Source organism: Bos taurus, chromosome 16 (genome assembly GCF_002263795.3).
Source record: "Bos taurus isolate L1 Dominette 01449 registration number 42190680 breed Hereford chromosome 16, ARS-UCD2.0, whole genome shotgun sequence".
NCBI lineage: Eukaryota > Metazoa > Chordata > Mammalia > Artiodactyla > Bovidae > Bos > Bos taurus.
The window spans coordinates 1,453,174-1,473,395 of record NC_037343.1 but is presented as its reverse complement, the minus strand read 5'-3'; the positions used below and the strand labels follow the sequence as shown (position 1 = coordinate 1,473,395).

General features: G+C 48.6%; 1 protein-coding gene across 7 annotated transcripts in view; it reads right to left on the bottom strand.

The window, feature by feature from the left end:
* Window positions 1-20,222, bottom strand: part of ATP2B4 (ATPase plasma membrane Ca2+ transporting 4) — a 102,615-nt gene that overhangs the window by 27,476 nt on the left and 54,917 nt on the right. For 4 of the 7 annotated variants that reach the window (XM_024976047.2, XM_024976051.2, XM_024976041.2 and 1 more), the window contains exons 3-11: window positions 14,701-14,898; window positions 12,383-12,640; window positions 11,778-11,903; window positions 11,203-11,328; window positions 8,365-8,400; window positions 6,518-6,679; window positions 3,995-4,209; window positions 3,442-3,684; window positions 2,701-2,942 (exon numbers count right to left, since the gene is read on the bottom strand). In XM_024976047.2, the coding sequence (XP_024831815.1) occupies window positions 2,701-2,942; window positions 3,442-3,684; window positions 3,995-4,209; window positions 6,518-6,679; window positions 8,365-8,400; window positions 11,203-11,328; window positions 11,778-11,903; window positions 12,383-12,640; window positions 14,701-14,898 (1,606 nt within the window). 7 annotated transcript variants of the gene reach the window in all.

Here is a 20,222-nt window from a genome sequence, read left to right as displayed (position 1 = left end):
AGGAACAAGACAAGGGTGCCCACTTTCACCATTACTATTCAACATAGTTTTGGAAGTTTTGGCCACAGCAATCAGAGCAGAAAAAGAAATAAAAGGAATCCAAATTGGAAAAGAAGAAGTAAAACTCTCACTATTTGCAGATGACATGATCCTCTACATAGAAAACCCTAAAGAGTCCACCAGAAAATTACTAGAAATAATCAATGACTACAGTAAAGTTGCAGGATATAAAATCAACACACAGAAATCCCTTGCATTCCTATACACTAATAATGAGAAAACAGAAAGAGAAATTAAGGAAACAATTCCATTCACCATTGCAACAGAAAGAATAAAATACTTAGGAATATATCTACCTAAAGAAACTAAAGACCTATATATAGAAAACTATAAAACACTGGTGAAAGAAATCAAAGAGGACACTAATAGATGGAGAAATATACCATGTTCATGGATTGGAAGAATCAATATAGTGAAAATGAGTATACTACCCAAAGCAATTTATAGATTCAACGCAATCCCTATCAAGCTACCAACAGTATTCTTCACAGAGCTAGAACAAATAATTTCACAATTTGTATGGAAATACAAAAAACCTCGAATAGCCAAAGCGATCTTGAGAAAGAAGAATGGAACTGGAGGAATCAACCTACCTGACTTCAGGCTCTACTACAAAGCCACAGTTATCAAGACAGTATGGTACTGGCACAAAGACAGAAATATTGATCAATGGAATAAAATAGAAAGCCCAGAGATAAATCCACGCACATATGGACACCTTATCTTTGACAAAGGAGGCAAGAATATACAATGGATTAAAGACAATCTCTTTAACAAGTGGTGCTGGGAAATCTGGTCAACCACTTGTAAAAGAATGAAACTGGACCACTTTCTAACACCATACACAAAAATAAACTCAAAATGGATTAAAGATCTAAACGTAAGACCAGAAACTATAAAACTCCTAGAGGAGAACATAGGCAAAACACTCTCCGACATACATCACAGCAGGATCCTCTATGACCCACCTCCCAGAATATTGGAAATAAAAGCAAAAATAAACAAATGGGACCTAATTAACCTTAAAAGCTTCTGCACATCAAAGGAAACTATTAGCAAGGTGAAAAGACAGCCTTCAGAATGGGAGAAAATAATAGCAAATGAAGCAACCGACAAACAACTAATCTCAAAAATATACAAGCAACTCCTACAGCTCAACTCCAGAAAAATAAACGACCCAATCAAAAAATGGGCCAAAGAACTAAATAGACATTTCTCCAAAAAAGACATACAGATGGCTAACAAACACATGAAAAGATGCTCAACATCACTCATTATCAGAGAAATGCAAATCAAAACCACTATGAGGTACCATTTCACACCAGTCAGAATGGCTGCGATCCAAAAGTCTACAAATAATAAATGCTGGAGAGGGTGTGGAGAAAAGGGAACCCTCTTATACTGTTGGTGGGAATGCAAACTAGTACAGCCACTATGGAGAACAGTGTGGAGATTCCTTAAAAAACTGGAAATAGAACTGCCTTATGATCCAGCAACCCCACTGCTGGGCATACACACTGAGGAAACCAGAAGGGAAAGAGACACGTGTACCCCAATGTTCATCGCAGCACTGTTTATAATAGCCAAGACATGGAAGCAACCTAGATGTCCATCAGCAGATGAATGGATAAGAAAGCTGTGGTACATATACACAATGGAATATTACTCAGCCATTAAAAAGAATACATTTGAATCAGTTCTAATGAGGTGGATGAAACTGGAGCCTATTATACAGAGTGAAGTAAGCCAGAAGGAAAAACATAAATACAGTATTCTAACGCATATATATGGAATTTAGAAAGATGGTAACAATAACCCAGTGTACGAGACAGCAAAAGAGACACTGATGTATAGAACAGTCTTATGGACTCTGTGGGAGAGGGAGAGGGTGGGAAGATTTGGGAGAATGACATTGTAACATGTAAAATATCATGTAAGAAACGAGTTGCCAGTCCAGGTTCGATGCACGATACTGGATGCTTGGGGCTAGTGCACTGGGACGACCCAGAGGGATGGTATGGGGAGGGAGGAGGGAGGAGGGTTCAGGATGGGGAACACACGTATACCTGTGGTGGATTCATTTTGATATTTGGCAAAACTAATACAATTATGTAAAGTTTAAAAATAAAATAAAATTAAAAAAAAAAAATAAAATTAAATTAAATTAAATTAAAAAAAAAAAAAAAGAAAAGGAAAAGGAACACAGAACTAACATTTCTCGTGCTTACTATGTGCAAGGCGTTTTTCATACATTCAATCATTTAATCAGAGTAACCCTGTGAGATAAGTGGGTATTCTCTTTTCAGAATAGGAAATGGAAGCATGGATTGCCTAGGTCTGAATCCTGCCTGGACCACTATCCGTTGTATCCCCTCTAGCAAGTTACTGAACTTCACTACACCTCTGTTTCCTCATCTGTAAAACAGGGATAATGGCAGCATCTGCCTCCCTGAGTTGTAAAGTGTAAGTATAGTATCCAAAGTATATAACCGCATGGCTTGGTCAGAACCAAGCTCAGATCTTGTCATGATGTTACCACCCGGAAGGAGGGTCAGCTATTATCCGGGTGGCTCAGCATGGGGCCGATACCCAGACCTCCCTGAGGAGAGGACCCTGGAGGAAGAAGCTGGGGGGGCTCACTTGCGCAGGATGATCTCGGAGGCGCCCTTGCTGTACATGCGGTAGCCGCCGCCCGGCTTCTCGATGACCGTGCTCATGGACTTGCGCACCGAGTTGAAGGTGTACACTTTGTAGAGCTTCTCCTCGGGCACCTCGCTGCGCACGGCGTGGTAATCCTGCTTCAGGTCCGAGACGAAGCCCAGCAGGGCGCACTCGGTCTTGTTGCCCACCTGCCGGGGCAGGCCGCCCTCCTTCTCCGGAGGCTGGAAAGAAAGGCACTGGTGGGCCGGCGGGGCGAGGGGCCGGCCGGGGAAGGGCTCCCTCAGGAGGCTTTCGCGCGTGTGCCCGGGGCCCACGGGGGTGCGGGCCATAGCTGTGGTGACCTGGCCCTGGAGCCACCCGGGGCCTGGGGTGTTTTTAGCCGCCGTGGGGCTGGTGCTGGTGCCTCTAACACTGTCTCTGAGCTTCCAGAAACTAAGTGATTTACTCGTGATAAGCTCAATTCTGCTACCAGCATGAGGCCTCTTTTTAGAGATACTGCCTTTCCACGGTGATTTCACAGCCCCAGATTCCTACCTGCCTCACTCCCCCACCCCATCTCCCAGTCTCCTTCCACGGATTATTCCCTAGTCTCACCCCAAACGTGTTCACTGGGGAGTGGCAAATGGGAACTGGGATGGCAGTTCACGCAGAATAAACGAGAAAAATCAATGGTTCCTTCCAACTACCCATTTTAAGTGTCCTGGCAAAAGAAGAGCTTACCAGAATCTTAGAGGTGTAGGCACTGTTGATGGAAATGCCATTGACAATAAGGTCCAGGACCTTGGGCACAAGGTCATCAGGGCTTGGGATCTGATGGTAACGAGTGTCTCCAATGTAAGCCTGCACCACAGACATGCGGTTCATGGTCAGCGTGCCCGTCTTGTCCGAGCAGATGGCTGTGGCGTTGCCCATGGTCTCACACGCGTCCAAGTGCCGCACCAGGTTGTTGTCCTTCATCATTTTCTACAAAGGAGAACAGAGGAGACTGCAGAGCGGCCGGCTGAGCTCTCCAAAACACAGGGCAGAGGCCATTTCCCAGCCAGCAACTCTCCACATTTCATTTTCCGCTCCCATACAAAAATGCAAGATATGATTTTTGTAAACCCTCTTAAGATGCTACTGGGTTAGGTAAACGTTGATTTCAGCAGCTTGTGCCCCTGGAAGGCATCACCCAGAGTTTACGAAGACAGAGTGGCCGTCCTTTCAGCAGAGCTGCTTGGCGCCCTTCCTCTGGTCTGTGTTCTCAAAGAGCAGAGCCTCACCCCAGCCTCACCTTCACAGAGTAAGCCAGTGAGATGGTGACGGCCAGGGGCAGCCCCTCGGGCACAGCCACCACCAGCACCGTGACGCCGATGATGAAGAACTTGACAAAGTACTGGACGTAGATGGGGGTACACTCGGCCAGCCACGGTCTGCGCTGGATCACAAAGTTGTCGATCACGAAGTACAGAATCAGGATGAGAACTGTGATTGCAGACATGATCAGACCTGTCCAGGAAAGAAATCACGTGAACCCAGGCTTGAGGGCATTCCTAGGGCCCTAACTGAGACAGATCTCTATCTGGTCATACCCCAAGGCCCTAGCTGGTCTCTGGTACTTGTACATTACGGTGTGGGCGAAAGACATGGTTTTGCATTCTAAAGACATGGGTATCAGTTTCGGTGCTTACCAACTTGACTCGTGGCTTTGGACTGGTCTTGACCCCTCTCTGAGCCTATTTCCTCATTTATAAATAAGGGGGTTGGTACAGTTTTCCAAAAACAGCATTTTAAGATTCTATCTCAGAGCTACTATCTTCCCAGAAATCATAATGTAGTGACTACTGTTACCTCTTTCCTTAGCAGTTTATTGACTTTTTCTCTAGTAGACTGAGAATGTCAGGCAATTCACGTGTTCACAGTGGTGCCCTATGGTGTTAGCACAACACCTACATAACTAACCCTTAGAAGTGTGCCTCCCAGCCTTCCTCCTGACGTGGCACAGACAGAAGATGACAACAACGGCAACTGTCCGGGCAGTGCTTACTATGAGCCAGGCAAGCACTTCCAGGTAGGAACTCATTAATCCTCACAACAACCCTGCGAGATACGTTACTATTATCATCCTCTTTTATGAGGAGATGAAGGCACGGGGAGGTGTTAGTATGGCACACCAGAGGAGGACCAACCATCCTGGTTTGCCTGAGAGACTGAGCAGTTTCCTGGGCTGTGGGACTTTCAGAACTGAAATTGAGAAGGTCTCAAGCCAACTGCCACAGTTGCTCATCCTACACATCCTATAATGGAAGAATAAGCTCTGGGTCAGAAAACAACTGGCCTGGGGCTCCAACTGCCGTTACGTATTGCCTGGCTACTCTGAGAGCTGGGGCATCAATACTTGGGCACCTGGGTCTACCTGTGGCACAATAACCGGGAAGAGTTCTGATTTCTGATTCGTATCTTTGCTTTTCCCGAGAGCCCAATGATTCAGGGAAATCAGAGCAAGGCTAGAGGTGATTATATCAGTGAAGGCATGTTCAGGGTCAGGATAAGCATGGCACCAAGCGAGGGTGCAAACTTCAGGAAGGCCTTCACTCTCAGGGTAGTGCGTTCCCTTGCTTCCTTCTGGTCCTTGGCCTCGCTTGATGTGGGAAGTTCACAGACACCACTGACAGCCCTCAGTGGCCTGTTCTCCCTAAAGAATAAGGTGGGGATTAGGAGCACAGCAGGAGGTCTGAGGCAGGAAGTGTTTAATGCTTCAAACCTGTGTGCCAGGCTCAATGATTTGATTTCATACTTCTTTTTCTTGTTCATCTATTGTCTCTTTGCAAGGGGTTTCATGGTGGTCAAAATTAGCTGGGTACTGGAGCTGAATGGCCAGGCCAGGCTGACGCTCTGTAAACTCTGTGGTGTTCAAAATGTTCTCTGTTGGCACTGTCCAATAGGGAGCCACTGGCCACATGTGGTGACCGACCACTTGAAACAGGCTGATGTGACCGAGGAGCTGAATGCTCAAGTGGATCGCCGCAGGTCCCTGCTTCTCACTATGTGCTCAGCAGAGCAGCAGCGCGGGCCCCACCCGGGGGCTTGTTAGGAACGCAGGTCCCACCCAGACTGCTTGAGTCAGAATCTGCACCGTAACAAGGTCCCAGGTGAACGGTACACGGAGAGATGCATTGGGCTAGACTCTGTGGTGAACACAGAGGTGGAGTCAGGAAGTAAACAGGGGGAGGAGACTGTTTGGAGAGATACCCGCTGAGGGAGCAATCTTCCTTTCGCTGCCTCTTTCAGCTCTGTCCCTCCCCGCCCCCTCCCCACCACCCTCTCCAGAGTCAGGCATGGAGAAGCTGTTTCCTCTCACAACGCACAGGAGTACCTTTAGTGACCTCTGCTCTGCAAAGCACCTCTTTAATCATTGTCTTCCTTTGCCTTCCAGTCCTCATTTTGAACTGATTGCCCTGTGCCTGGCCATTCCTATGCTAGAGACTTGCTCCCAGCCAACAGCAGCCTTCTCTACCCTTCAGGAATTTCCAAGCCAATACTTGAGCAGGTGAGCAGTTATTAAAGTCTTCCTTCTTGCTAATGTTAACCTCCCATTTGTTTGGGGCCTTTATCTCTAAATAGGAAGACATGTCTCTCTGCTAAAGCCAAGGGTCCAACAGTCACAGGGAGGGACATGGATTCTTGAACTGCACCAGCCACTTGGAATTTTCGGCTCCTTCCTGCCAGGCCTGGTTGGTACAGAAAGGAGGCAGTCAAAGTGGCGAGGACCCAGAGGAAGACTGACGGACACACTGAGAAGTCCCCGCCTACTCACCAGCTTTCCCAATCTGGACAGCCAGGCGGGTCAGCTTGCCCTGCAGCACGGACTTCTCCTTTTTGGGCAGCTTGGCGGCCTTCTTCTCCTTTTCCTCACTGTCGATCCCCTCCTGGCTGTTGAGTGGCTGGATTTCCAAGGCCACTCCATCTTGGGTCTTTGCTAGGGTGCACACACGAAGAGGACAGGTCAGCAGGCAAGGCAGCAGCCCGAGTAGTAGGCAAGGGGAAGCTAACACACCGTTCTGTCTGCTTCTGGAACACAGCTTGGACCTCTGGCATCAGATCTGACCTCAGGGAGCTTGGCCTTCTCTTAGGGCCTTGGGAACGGTATCTTAACAACTGCAGGTGAAATGGATGGCTCTCCTCTCCAGTGGCAGCTTCCTGGCACTGTCTCAGAGCCCCGAGCCAGGTTTGTTCCAGCAAGAGGATTTGTCCTGCCAGTCAGTGCTATTACCAACAGCCATCCTTCCTAGAATTCAGTGCTTAAATCAGTGAATCTTTACTGCAGAAAGGGGCTGAAGGGGAAGGTTGATAAATGTTCCTACAGCATAAGGGTCTTGTTGTTTAGTTGCTAAGTCGTGTCCAACTCTTTTGTGACCCCATGGACTGTAGCCCACCAGGATCCTCTGTCCATGGGATTTCCCAGGCAACAATGCTGGAGTGGGTTGCCATTTCCCTTTCCAGGAGATCTTCCCGACCCAGGGATCAAACCCACATCTCCCGCATTGGCAGGCAGTTTCTTTACCACTGAGCCACATGGGAAACACATTAGGGTCTTAGTTGGCTCTTTAAAAGGTTCCCCTCTCTCTCTACGTAGATATAGACTTTCATAGAAGAAACACAGACCCCAGACACAGGGTATTTTCCAGTTCTCGCTTATGTTAGTTGAGCAATAGGGGAAGGAAATCTCCTTTCTCCCCTGTCTGATGAAGGTAGGGAGGTACAAAGTACCTTTCCCTAAGGGAAGAAGTTGGTATGAGGGACTCTCTGGAACAAGAGAAGGCAGGGATAAAGACAGACATAGAAATCCATTTTGCTTTCAAAAGAAGAGTTAAAGAGATCTGAAATTTAAGAATTACTTTTGTTGAGCCCTAGTTTTCCAATGTGATGTCTTTATGAAAGGAAAAAGGCTCCAGGAGCTGTCTCAAGAGAGCAGTTCCTGCTGGCCCCCAGCACCCCTCCAGCTTCACCCTGAAGAGCTCTGCTCCTTTGCTTAGGTGCCCTTCCTGAGAGATTGTCTCTGCTGTCAGACTCACAAATAAGACAGAAACAGGATGTAAACACAGCCACCAAAAAAGAAACACACATCAAATTAGGAAGAAGAAAACAGACTGTGGAGAGAACAAAGAAGTGGGGAAAGAGGTTACAGAGAAAGGGCTCTCTGCACCCCAGAGAAGACTAGCTGAGAAGGGATCTAGATGGGAAGACAGCACCAAAAGAGGAAGAAGAGGGTGCAGGGACTGCCCATCCTAACCCCTTCCCCCATAAGGACCCTGCAGACTTCCAACCCAGAGACTAACGATCCTTGCTCTTTAACTCTGGCCAAGGGCAATGAAGCAAGGTCAGCACCCTGGGAAGAGCAGATCACCACACAGGCTTCCCGAGAGAAATCTTGACAGAAGGCCCCTTGAGCTAACAGCAGAGGGTGCTGCGTCCCACCTTAGATTGGGTTTGGCAGCTTGGGACCACCCCCAGATCTCTGCACCGTCCTCAGGATGAGGCATCTGGGCCACAGGAGCAGATAACAGATTTATGGAGAGGAAGAGAGGGAAGGCAGATGGCCTGGAAAGGTCTGGTTTGAGTGTGGGCAGGTAGAGATGGTAAATGAGTGAGTGGAAAGGTTACCTTTGTTGCGATTTTCAGGGACTCCTTGTTTTTTACCTGTTTGAACAAGAAAGAAAAAAATGGGGTGGGGACCCAAAATGACTATTCAGAGATCAGATATCCAATTTGCCGGTCCTGTTCAGAGCCTAAAAGGGCGACATCAAAGGGTCTGAGTTGCAGTGAAGGGGATGTAAAGGAAGCTCACACCTCTATTTATCCCCATTTTTATTAGAGGCGCTCACAAATCCCTGGGGTATGGACCAGGCCACTCATGCAGGGGAGTGCACACCCCCTTCTGAGCTGCTTTCTCCTGGAGCACAGTTGCTGTTAGGAGGTGCTTCTGGCTTGAGTCAAACCACTTGGAGAAATGGGGTGGGGGTTAGGGAGTGAGAGGTCTGAACTGTTTCCACCTGGTGGCAAAGGCCGCGCAAGGTGCCTCCATGTCAGCTCACCAGCACCAGGCAAGCCTCCTTACTCACTCTGAAGGCAGCTGCAGAAACAGGCTGGTTCCTAACTGAATGAGCTTTGTTGCCTTCTCATTAACTGCCCCTCCCCAAACAGCCCAAGATGCACCTCCAGCCAAATAGTACAAATCCTTCTCTCCTCCAAGAGAAGGAACGCTTAGGGAAAGGTGCAGACTTGGTTTGTTATCTTTCTGCCTTCTGTTTTCCTTCTTTCAGGAACAGTTCAGTTCAGTCGCTCAGTCATGTCTAACTCTTTGCAACCCCATGAACCGCAGCATGCCAGGCCTCCCTGTCTATCACCAACTCCCAGAGTCCATCCTAACCCATGTCCATTGAGTCGGTGATACCATGCAACCATCTGTCGTCCCCTTCTCCTCCCGCCCTCAATCTTTCCCAGCATCAGGGTCTTTACAAATGAGTCAGCTCTTTGCATCAGGTGGCCAAAATATTGGAGTTTCAGCTTCAACATCATAGGATGGACTGGTTGGATCTCCTTGCAGTCCAAGGAACTCCCAAGAGTCTTCTCCAAAACAACAGTTCAGAAGCATCAATTCTTCGGTGCTCAGCTTTCTTTATAGTCCAACTCTCACATCCATACACGACCACTGGAAAAATCATAGCCTTGACTAGACGGACCTTTGTTGGCAAAGTGATGTCTCTGCTTTTTAATATGCTGTCTAGGTTGGTCATAACTCCTTCTAAGGAGTAAGCGTCTTTTAATTTCATGGCTGCAGTCACCATCTGCAGTGATTTTGGAGCCCAGAAAAATAAAGTCAGCCACTGTTTCCACTGTTTCCCCATCTATTTCCCATGAAGTGATGGGACCAGATGCCATGATCTTCGTTTTCTGAATGTTGAGCTTTAAGCCAACTTTTTCACTCTCCTCTTTCACTTTCATCAAGAGGCCCTTTAGTTCTTCTTCACTTTCTGCCATAAGGGTGGTGTCATCTGCATATCTGAGGTTATTGATATTTCTCCCAGCAATCTTGATTCTAGCTTGTGCTTCCTCCAGCCCAGCATTTCTCATGATGTACTCTGCATATAAGTTAAATAAGCAGGGTGACAATATACAGCCTTGATGTACTCCTTTTCCTATTCAGAACCAGTCTGTTGTTCCATGTCCAGTTCTAACTGTTGCTTCCTGACCTGCATACAAATTTCTCAAGAGGCAGGTCAGGTGGTCTGGTATTCCCATCTCTTTCAGAATTTTGCACAGTTTATTGTGATCCACACAGTCAAAGGCTTTGGCATAGTCAAAGTCAATAAAGCAGAAATAGATGTTTTTCTGGAACTCTCTTACTTTTTCCATGATCCAGCGGATGCTGGCAATTTGATTTCTGGTTCCTCTGCCTTTTCTAAAACCAGCTTGAACATTTGGCAGTTCACAGTTCACGTATTGCTGACACCTAGCCTGGAGAATTTTGAACATTACTTTACTAGCGTGTGAGATGAGTGCAATTGTGTGGTAGTTTGAGCATTCTCTGGCATTGCCTTTCTTTGGGATTGGAATGAAAACTGACCTTTTCCAGTCCTGTGGCCACTGCTGAGTTTTCCAAATTCGCTGGCATATTAAGTGCAGCACTTTCACAGCATCATCTTTTAGGGTTTGAAATAGTGCAACTGGAATTCCATCACCTCCACTAGCTTTGTTCGTAGTGATGCTTCTTAAGGCCCACTTGACTTCACATCCCAGGATGTCTGGCTCAAGGTGAGTGATCACACCATCGTGAAGATCTTTTTTGTACAGTTCTTCTGTGTATTCTTGCCATCTCTTCCTAATATCTTCTGCTTCTGTTAGGTCCATACCATTTCTGTCCTTTATTGTGCTCATCTTTGCATTTGGTATCTCTAATTTTCTTGAAGAGCTCTCTAGTCTTTCCCATTCTATTGTTTTCCTCTATTTCTTTGCATTGATCGCTGAGGAAGGCTTTCTTATCTCTCCTTGCTATTCTTTGGAACACTGCATTCAAATGGGCATATCTTTCCTTTTCTCCTTTGCTTTTCCCTTCTCTCTTTTCTCGCTTTCAGGAACAAGTGAATGGCAAAGACGCCTTGATGGTTTGTATAACCCCCCGTGTCTGAAGAAGAAAGTGGTGAAGGCTGGAGCCAGAGCACACTGCTCGCCCGTTTGCGCGGGCCTTCCACCTCATTCTCTTACAGTCGACCAGTAAATGCAGGAACCAGTGCAACCTGACCGCAGAGCAGAGCCGGATCCGGTTCTCATTAGAGCACCGTGGGGAGTCAGGGATGAAACCGTTAGCTAAACAAGGGGTTTGGAGATCTGTCCTCATCATCCTGCAGAGTCTGCCAACCAGGTGTTCCACTCCAGACCCGCTCCCTCTCCTAGTCTGTCCGTGGGGCTGGGAGGGGAGAGGCTCTTCTGAAAGCCCCTTACCTTTCTTCTTCTTCTCTTCCTCTTCCCCCTCACTGGCTCCCAAGAGGGTAAAAATGATTCCAGTCTGAGAGTTGATACCCACAGCCGTCACTACCATTCGTCCAGAACCTTCCATTACATGGGTCCCTATATGAGAAAGAAGATGGGAGAAGAGTTTTTTCATTTTTTTTTTTTAATACCTGGCCATTCTTTGGTGTGAAACATAAACTTGGAAAAAAGCAATCCCTCTACCTTCCTCTCCCATGCATGGTGTTATACTTGGCAGAGAGTAGGAAAAGATCAAGAGCAAGCAATGTGGGGGTAAGGAGAACAATGTGTGTAACGGCTTTGGGGTAAGGCTCCTTTCCCACCACCCATTCCAGCCAGCAGAGCCCTTCGCAGGCTCCTGTAGCATCTGCTCCATGGACAACCTCTGTTAGGTTGCTTAATATCCTTGTATTCAACCCACTGACACGCTACAGCCCCCGCTGAGCCTTGGGGCAGGAGACGGGGCACGATCGGAAGACAGGGCAAGGTCTCTGTGGCCGAGTGTCTGCGGGGAGGGGGGCTGGGCGCTGGTGCAGTCGGGGCCTCACCTGAGAGCAGCATGGGGTCCCTCTCCAAGGACTTCTTGACATGGTCTGATTCCCCAGTCAGAGAACTCTCATCAATCTTGAGATCGTTGCCCTGGATCAGGATCCCATCTGCAGGCAGCAGGTCACCTAGGACATGGAGGTGAAGGGCCGACAGGGAGAGGGCAGGTGAGGACCATCCAGCCTCATCTCAGGGCTGCTCCCAGGGTCCTGCCTGTAGGCAACGGCCCGGGACAGCCTGGAGAACCTCTGAAAGACAACTTCACATCTGACAACCTGCGATAAAACTCTGCTCTGGGTATTATAAATTCAAACAGTTACTGATCCCCAAACACCTTCCCATGGCCTGAATATTACATACTTGAAATCTAAGACACACAGGGTACAGTCTGACAGTCTTTGGCAGTTTCAGTTACTGCTTTCTTTGAATTTCTTTTCCATAACCTCCTTAAGCTCTAACCTAGAAGCTAACACAATTTGGGTCTTATCTTTTTGGGTCCTCAGCAATTCCTAGCCCCCTTATGCCAAAGGACCTAGCCCTCCGATAGGGAGGGTGGCACAGGTGTAAAAAACAGAGCTAAAAGAGAAAAGAACCACAGAGCTCTCACCGTATTTGATTTGGGCAATGTCGCCCACCACAATCTCAGCCACAGGGAGCTGAATGATGTGGCCATTCCGGATAACGGAGAATTTCTGCTCCTTTTCGATGCGGTTCTGCAGCCCCCGGAATTGCTTCTCCTTGCTCCAGTCATTGAAGGCGGTCACGAGCACGACGATGATCACCGAGAATAAGATGGCTGCACCCTCAATCCAGCCAGCTTCCGCCTCCCCTTCGTCCTCTGGGCTAGTGACGGCTAGACCACACTCTAGCCCAGGGAAAGGAGAGAAAAGGGTCACCGAGGGGTCCTTGCGGACATTAACAATGGGGGTTGCGCTTCCATAACTCCCCAGAACAGAAAGCCAGGGGAAGAGAAGAACAGAAAACTCGGGTAAAATAGCTATCCTGAAGATAGCAGAGGACGGCAGGATTGGGCATCATCTCGTCACCAATATATAACTACTTATGTTTACCCAAAAAAGGCATATGACTAAACAGCATGAAACAGGTCAATGAAAACTACAGGCAAGACACATAGAGAGGCCTTATGACCCCAGCATGGCAGTTCCCACTGCTATTTCCCGTGATGCCCAGCGTGGGGGACGGGGGAACTTTGAGGTGCATGGCCTTGTTGGTTTAGAGAGGGCAGAGGATTCATAACATTCTGAATAAGGATTTACTAGGAAAGTGGGGGAAGACCTTGGAATCAGGATGAGTTGGAAGAATAGCCTACTAGTTACTTTTTAGTTTCCTTTGGAGAACCCACTCAGATAACGGGGTGGGGGGCAGGCACACGCACAACACTTAAGCTATTAGGTTGGTGCAAAAGTCATTGCAGCTTTTGCATTATTGAAGTTTGCCATTTGCTACTGGAATACGTTCTTAATAAATGTGGTTATGTTGTACATCATTTTAATGTGCATTTCTTGCTTTACGTTTTTTTTTTTGTTAATGACATTTCTTGCTGTTTATTTTATACTGACTATGGAAATGATGTTAGATAAGAAGGAAATTTGAATGCTTTTCTCATTTGAGTTCAAAATGGGTTGTAAAGCAGTGGAGACAACTTGCAACATCAGTAATGTCTGGTACAGGAACTGCTGACGAGCGTGCAGGGCAGTGGCGGTCCAAGATGGGGATGAGAGCCTTGAGGATGAGGAAGGTAGCGGCCGGCCGCCAGAAGCTGACAACGGCCAACTGAGAGCCGCCACTGAAGCCGATCCTCTTACAACTAAACAAGAAGTTGCTGAAGAACTTAATGTTGACCATTCCACGGTTGTTTGGCATGTGAAGCAAATTGGAAAGGTGAAAAAGCTCGGTAAGTGGGAGCCTCGTGAGCTGACTGAAAATCAAAAAAATCGTCATTCTGAAGTGTCATCTTCTCTCATTCTACAAAACAACAACGAACCATTTCTCGATTGGATTGGGATGTGCGACAAAAAGTGGATTTTACACGACAACTGGAGATGACCAGCTCAGTGAGTGGACTGAGAAGAAGTTCCAAAGCACTTCCCAAAGCCAAACTTGCACCAAAAAAACGTCATGGTCACTGTCTGATGGTCTGCTGCCGGTCTGATCCACTAAACTTTTCTGAATCTGGGAGAAACCATTACATCTGAGAAGTATGCTCAGCACATCAACGCAATGCACTGGAAAGTCCAACGCCTGCGGCTGGCACCGGCCAACAGAAAGGGCCCAATTCTTCTCCACAATCAACACTTCAAAAGCTGAACGATTTGGCCTACAGAGTTTTGCCTCATCCACCATGTTCAAAGTTCAAAGCTCAGTCATGTCTGACTCTTTGTGACCCCAAGGACTGTAGCTCACCAGGCTCTTCTGTCCATGGGATTCTCCAGGCAAGAATACTGGAGTGGGTTGCCATTTCCTTCTCCAGGGCATCTTCCCGACCCAGGGATCGAACCCGGGTCTCCCGCATTGCAGGAAGACTCTTTACCATCTGAGCCACCAGGGAAGCCCATATTCACCTGACCTCTCACCAACTGACTACTTTTTCAAGCATCTCGACAACATTTTGCAGGGAACATGCTTCCACAATCCTAAGGATGCAGAAAAATGCTTCCCAAGAGTTTGTCGCATCCTGAAACACAGATTTTTACACTACAGGAATAAACGAACGTTTCTCATTGGCAAAAATGTGTTTATTGTAATGGTTCCTATTAAAACTAGTTATGTTTTAAAATTCATGCTCTGAAACTGCAATTATATTTGCACCAACCTAATAAAATTTGTCAACACACACTACGTGCTTTTCAGTGACAGTGGAAAGAGCCCAGACGGGAGTCACGCTTGTTTGTTCAAGGTACTCACGTTCATTTTCTCCCCCCGGGGGGCGGTAGAAGGACAGGACCAGGGAGATGATGGCCGCAATCTCCAGGATGATGAGCGTGACATCCTGGAGGGCTTCCCACACTAACTCTAAGAAGGTCTTGGGCTTTTTGGGGGGAATCAAGTTCTGTCCAAACACTTGTTTACGTTTCTCCAGATCTGCAGGGTTCCCAGATAGGCCTGAGAAAGAGACAGGAGCGGAGTGAACGAGCAAGAAAAACGTGGAAGAGCTGAATGATGGAGGAAGGCAGTTAAAAGAGCCCTTTGAAAAGGATCCCTTGCTTCCCAATCTGCCCAAATATGAGATCCAATTAGGGTGACCAACCATCCTCCTTTTCCCCAGACTCAGCAGGTGTGAAATGGGGGCAAACGAAGACAAGCTGGTCACAGGGGCTGCTCACTTCTCTTGGTCTCCAGGGTAAGCTAACCCAGACCTACAGTTTCATCTCTTCCTCACTGAGTTTGCACCAGGCTTCAGCTCTAAGAGTACATTAAAATGTTTCCTGAGACACAGAATTTTCCTCTTATATTAACATGTAAATGCTGGCCATGATTTAAAAGAAGAGGTGGCTTCTACCTACTGGCTCACACAAAAAGGCCATAAAGAATAAGCTATTTGCTCAAGGTCATGCTAGGAGGCTAGGAGACAGAGCCCAACCAATTGTCCTGACTCCAAGTTCCAGAGGTTTCAGGACATCAACAGAATACAGACTTCATGAGACTCCAGCTTCGAACATCCCCTTTAGGCATACAGAGCCGTCCCATTCCATCACACACAGACACACACATCTTTAAGAGGTACTACTGTTCTACTAAGAACTACGTACTTGGAGATGTACTAAGTGCTACGAGTACTGCTTAGACAAAGCACTGGGAGAAGCACTGTCGTTCAGAGTGAAAAAAGAGAGAACAGTGGAGGTGAAAGCGCAGAGTCAGACAGCGCTCAGTCTGCGGTCAGCAGCACGCCCTCCACTAACACACGTGTGCTGACATACCCGTGTGAGTGTGCACACAGAGTCCAGGCACGGCCCCAGAGGGAATAAGAGGCAGAGTTATTCCCAGAGTCCTAGGCTCTTCTCATGCGCCCAGGAGGGGTTACACTTTAAGGAAAGAGGAGAACGCATATAATTTACATTAATGCCAGGCCGCATTTATAGCGAATAGCCTTGGTTTGGCACTAGCTGTTGGCTATACTGCTTGATGGGTTCCCCACAGGCAGGGTGAGGCAACCTTTGTCTTGAAAAAGGATCAGCAGTGTGGAGGGTTAGAATCAGAGGATGGAGACACTTAACATAGCTTTACCCAGAGGCACGGGACGAGGAGATGCCTGGAAGCTGCAAGGAAAGGACGGGCTACTGATGCGAGGACCTCACCCCTCTCCACACTGAAGGGCTGGTCCGCTGGGGGGAGAGGGACACTGGGGGCCGGCAGACTTCTGTCTCCACTGAATAGGACCCAAGCGCCTTACTTTAAATGGCAAAGAAAGAGATCTGGGTTAGAACTAAGGAAGACATTCAGACAGGGATTTTGAAAATGGGAAAATCTGTACCCAAGGGAGTACTGTTTGCAGGGTCCATTCCTCCACCCTAAAGACAAAAACCATCAGGAGAGGTATCGAAATATACCTGGGGACCCTGCCTGGAGATAAAGCAGGGGTGTGAACTGGCACCCACGATTGTGGAATGGGGACTGGAGACTGCTTCCTTCTACCTGCTAGCGCTCGGCAGAGAGAAGCAGGAAGCTGGTTGGGGAAGTGGCCCCTGATGCTCTTATCCAGGGCCTCCTGCCTCCTCGGGGCCAAGAGCAGGACCCTGGCTAGAGAGCTGAGAGGCACAGCAGAGCTCTGCAGGGGAACGGGTGGGCGGGGGGTGGGGGTGGGGGTTGGCCAAAGCACTAGAAGCAACACGGGCTGCTTGCCAGAGGCTCCCTGCCCCCACCACTCTGAGGAGTCGGTTCTCAGCAGGCAAGAAACGCCAGAGCCTGGGAAAGGAGTGTTCCTGGGCAGGGCATCTCGATCCCCAGGCGGGCAGAGGCAGAGTTGCTAGGGAACAGGGCCGTGAGGGGTGTTTCTCCCAGGGACCTGAGATAACACATGTGTGCCAACTTGGAACTGCTGTGCTGGATGGCTAGGCCTGCTCTTGAGAAACAGTTCTGATACTTGTTAATCTAGCTGGGATGTTTCTTAAGAAAGCAGGATTTACGACGTAAAGGGAGGAGATGCTATTCCCTCCATAAGAAGGGCGAGTAGACGACTATGAGGGTAAATCAAGACATCAGATACAGAAGGTTATCACATGCCAGTAGTCCAGTGAAGGCCAAAAGGCCAAAAGACTCAACACCAGTCTAGTTGAAAGGGCTTCCCTGGTGGCTCAGATGCTAAAGAATCTGTCTGCAATGCAGGAGACCTGGGTTCGATCCCTGGGTTGGGAAGATCCCCTGGAGAAGAGAATGGCAACCCACTCCAGTATTCTGGCCTGGAGAACCGCATGGACAGAGGAGTCTGGCGGGCTACAGTCCACGGGGTCGCAAAGAGTCGGACATGACTGAGCGACTTACACTTTCATTTCCACTGAGGTAACCCTGCCCCACTGTTCTCATATTAATGACTCGTAATCATCCTTGACGCCTCTCTCTCTCTTATCTACAATACCCATTTAGTCAGAAAATGTATCATCTCTACCTTCGAAATACATCCAGGTCCCCCTCACTTCTCATCTCCCAATGCTCCCATGCTGGTTTAAGCCCTGGCCGTCTCTCAGCTAGGCTACGGCGACTGTCCAATGGGCCTCCTGCTTCCAGCCTTAGCTTTCTGCCCTCAGTTTCTTCTGGTTCCAGAATGATCTTTTTCAACCCCCCCGTGGCACTCGTCTGCCCTTTCGCGTGGAATGAAACGGAGTAGAAGTCTGTGCCAGCCTGGAGGCCCCCTTTGTGAGCACCCAGCTCCCCACCTGGGGAGTGCTACCATTTCCGCCTTGTTCGCCGAGATCCCGCCAAGCTAGCCTTCCGGCGATTCTCTGTGTGCACCAGACACGTTTCCATTTCAGGGTCCCTGCACATGTTGTTTTCTTTCTCAGATTTCCCTTCACAAGTTAGGGCTTGTCCTTTCACTTCCTTCAGGTCTTCGGACAAACGCCCTAACCCTGACCAGCGTATTTCACGCGGACGTCTCTGCCCCAGCGCATGGGATCCCCTTGGCCTGCTCAACTGTTTCCCTCTACAGGTCCTCTCCTGGAATAGGTTATTTGATATATTTGTTCTACATTTGTTTATCTCCGTCTACAAGGCCAGGGTTTTTGTCTTTGTTCCTTAGGTCTAAAGCAGTGCCTGACATGTGCACAAATTCGTTGAATGAACTGCATGAGTAATAGATATTATCGTGAACATTTAGGCACATTTGTGTCTTCTCACTGAAACACTGCAAAGCCCTGAGTGATAGCTGCTATTAACCCCATTTCTCATTCAAGCAACCTGAGGCCTAGACAGGTTTGGTAACTACTCAAGTAAATATGTGGCAGTCTGTAGCTGCTCCACAAGCAGCAGCTGGATTCCAACTCACACACAGAAGGGGCTGGGGCGTGGAGGCAGCTGTACTCAGCTGAGGCTCCATTTTGCTGTGACTAACCTTTCCTACTTCGCCTAGGACTTTCCAGATTTCATCACTGAAGCGCCTGTCTCCTGGGACAACCTCTCAGCTCCAGGCAAACAGGAATGGTTGGTCAGCCTTCTTCATTTACCGCAGGGCCGGCCCACTTGCACCTCTAGGCAAATCAGCCTTGTTCCTACCCTTTATTTACAATTGACGTGAATGAGTCCTGTCTTTTTCCTGTCCTCAGGCATGGTGACACCAGGCTTGTCAAGAGTCCAACCTATGAATTTTATATTCAATAAAAGTTTCGTTATTGGCCTTATTTTGGACCCAAGCAAATGAAACAAGATACATTACGGAAAACAAAAAGAGGCCAGGCCTTGCTCTTACCTAGATGCTCTCAAAGTCACACGTTTACTTCCTCTTTGTATTTTCTCTCACCTCTCTCCTCCACCTTAAGTCACCCTCAGCTCTTAAATAAAAGCCCCCCTAAGAAGTCAAGTGGCCCCAGGACCCCGCACACCCTCTGGCAGGGAGGGGCAGTGTGGGGCTGCTGGCGGGTGCCCTTGGGAATCCTCTGACATGCAGCATTGCACAGGAGAGCCATGTGGGACTGGGAGCTCCGCCAACCCCCAATGTGGGGCTTTCCATTCCAATTCTTCCAGCCCCCAAGAGGCTCTCAGGCCTTGATCTCAGCAGCTGTGATTTCACATAAATACTTGCCCAGGCCAGAAGGGGGTTTTAGTCCCTCATCTTCACAGCTGCTTCTCAAGTACACCGCTTCCCAAAGTGGGGAAGGAGGACTTGGCAGGAAGAGAATGCGGGAAACTGGAAAGGGGTTTCCCCTAGAAATACGTCAAGAAAATGAGCAGAAACCGTGTCCCCAAGAACATATGACAAAAAGTCCCACCCAAACCGGGAGTACCTCTGGTCCTCAGCCAGATTTAGCACATGAGCCGGGAAAGGGGACAAGAATGTCGGCCTGGGAAGTCACCGCCCGCACCCCAGGCTGGGGACTCACCCGGCCCCTGCCCGGCCAGCGGAGATGGAATGGGCGGCGGTGGAAAATCTGTGTCTGCTCTGAGCCCCTGCGGGCTGTGGCTTGGAAGAGGAGCGGCAGCCCAGCCCCTCATGGCCTGGCTCCAGCGGGAAGGAGGGAGGGGCGGCCGAGGACTGTCGGCAGAGGCACCCCTTATCAGAGCCAGTGCAGAGAGGGTGCGGCCAGGTCAGACATCAGGAGGGACTTCCCAGCGGTGTGGGCGATGACGCCTTGCCAAGGGGAGAGCAGAATCTTCTGCTGCACAGATAGTACCAGGGAGAGGTTTCTCTGGGTTGCTTAGAAGCCAATCCTATTTGGTTCATGAGAACAGACATCAGAATATCTTTCAAGTCCTACCTTAAAACCCTGGATTATGGGGTAAAAGAGAAGTGAAAGTCTTGGTCACCCAGTCGTGTCTGACTCTCTGTGACCCCACGGACTGTGGCCCACCAGGCTCCTCTGTCCATGGGATTCTCCAGGCAAGAATCCCGGAGTGGGTTGCCATTCCCTTCTCCAGGGGATCTTCCCAACCCAGGGATTGAACCCCGGTCTCCTCCATGACAGGCAGATTCTTTACTGTCTGAGCCACAAGGGAAACCAAGAGGGAAGAGCAGCTTAAAATCAGCATGAGGACTGAAAGGCTTCAGCCAGCTCCTGTGCTAAGCCACTGCCACTGCTCTGAGGAGTCAGAGCATTTCCTGCTTCTGCGTCTCCTACTTCTCACACCCGCAGCTTGGAGACGCGCTCTGTGCCTATGGCCTTCCTGCCTGTAGAGAGTAGGCAGCCTCCCTAAAGCCACAGCAAGAGGTGACGGATTGAGAAGAGAATGGCCCTTTCCTCACTCTCGATCCCAAAGCCTGCCCTTGGTGGACAGCTTTG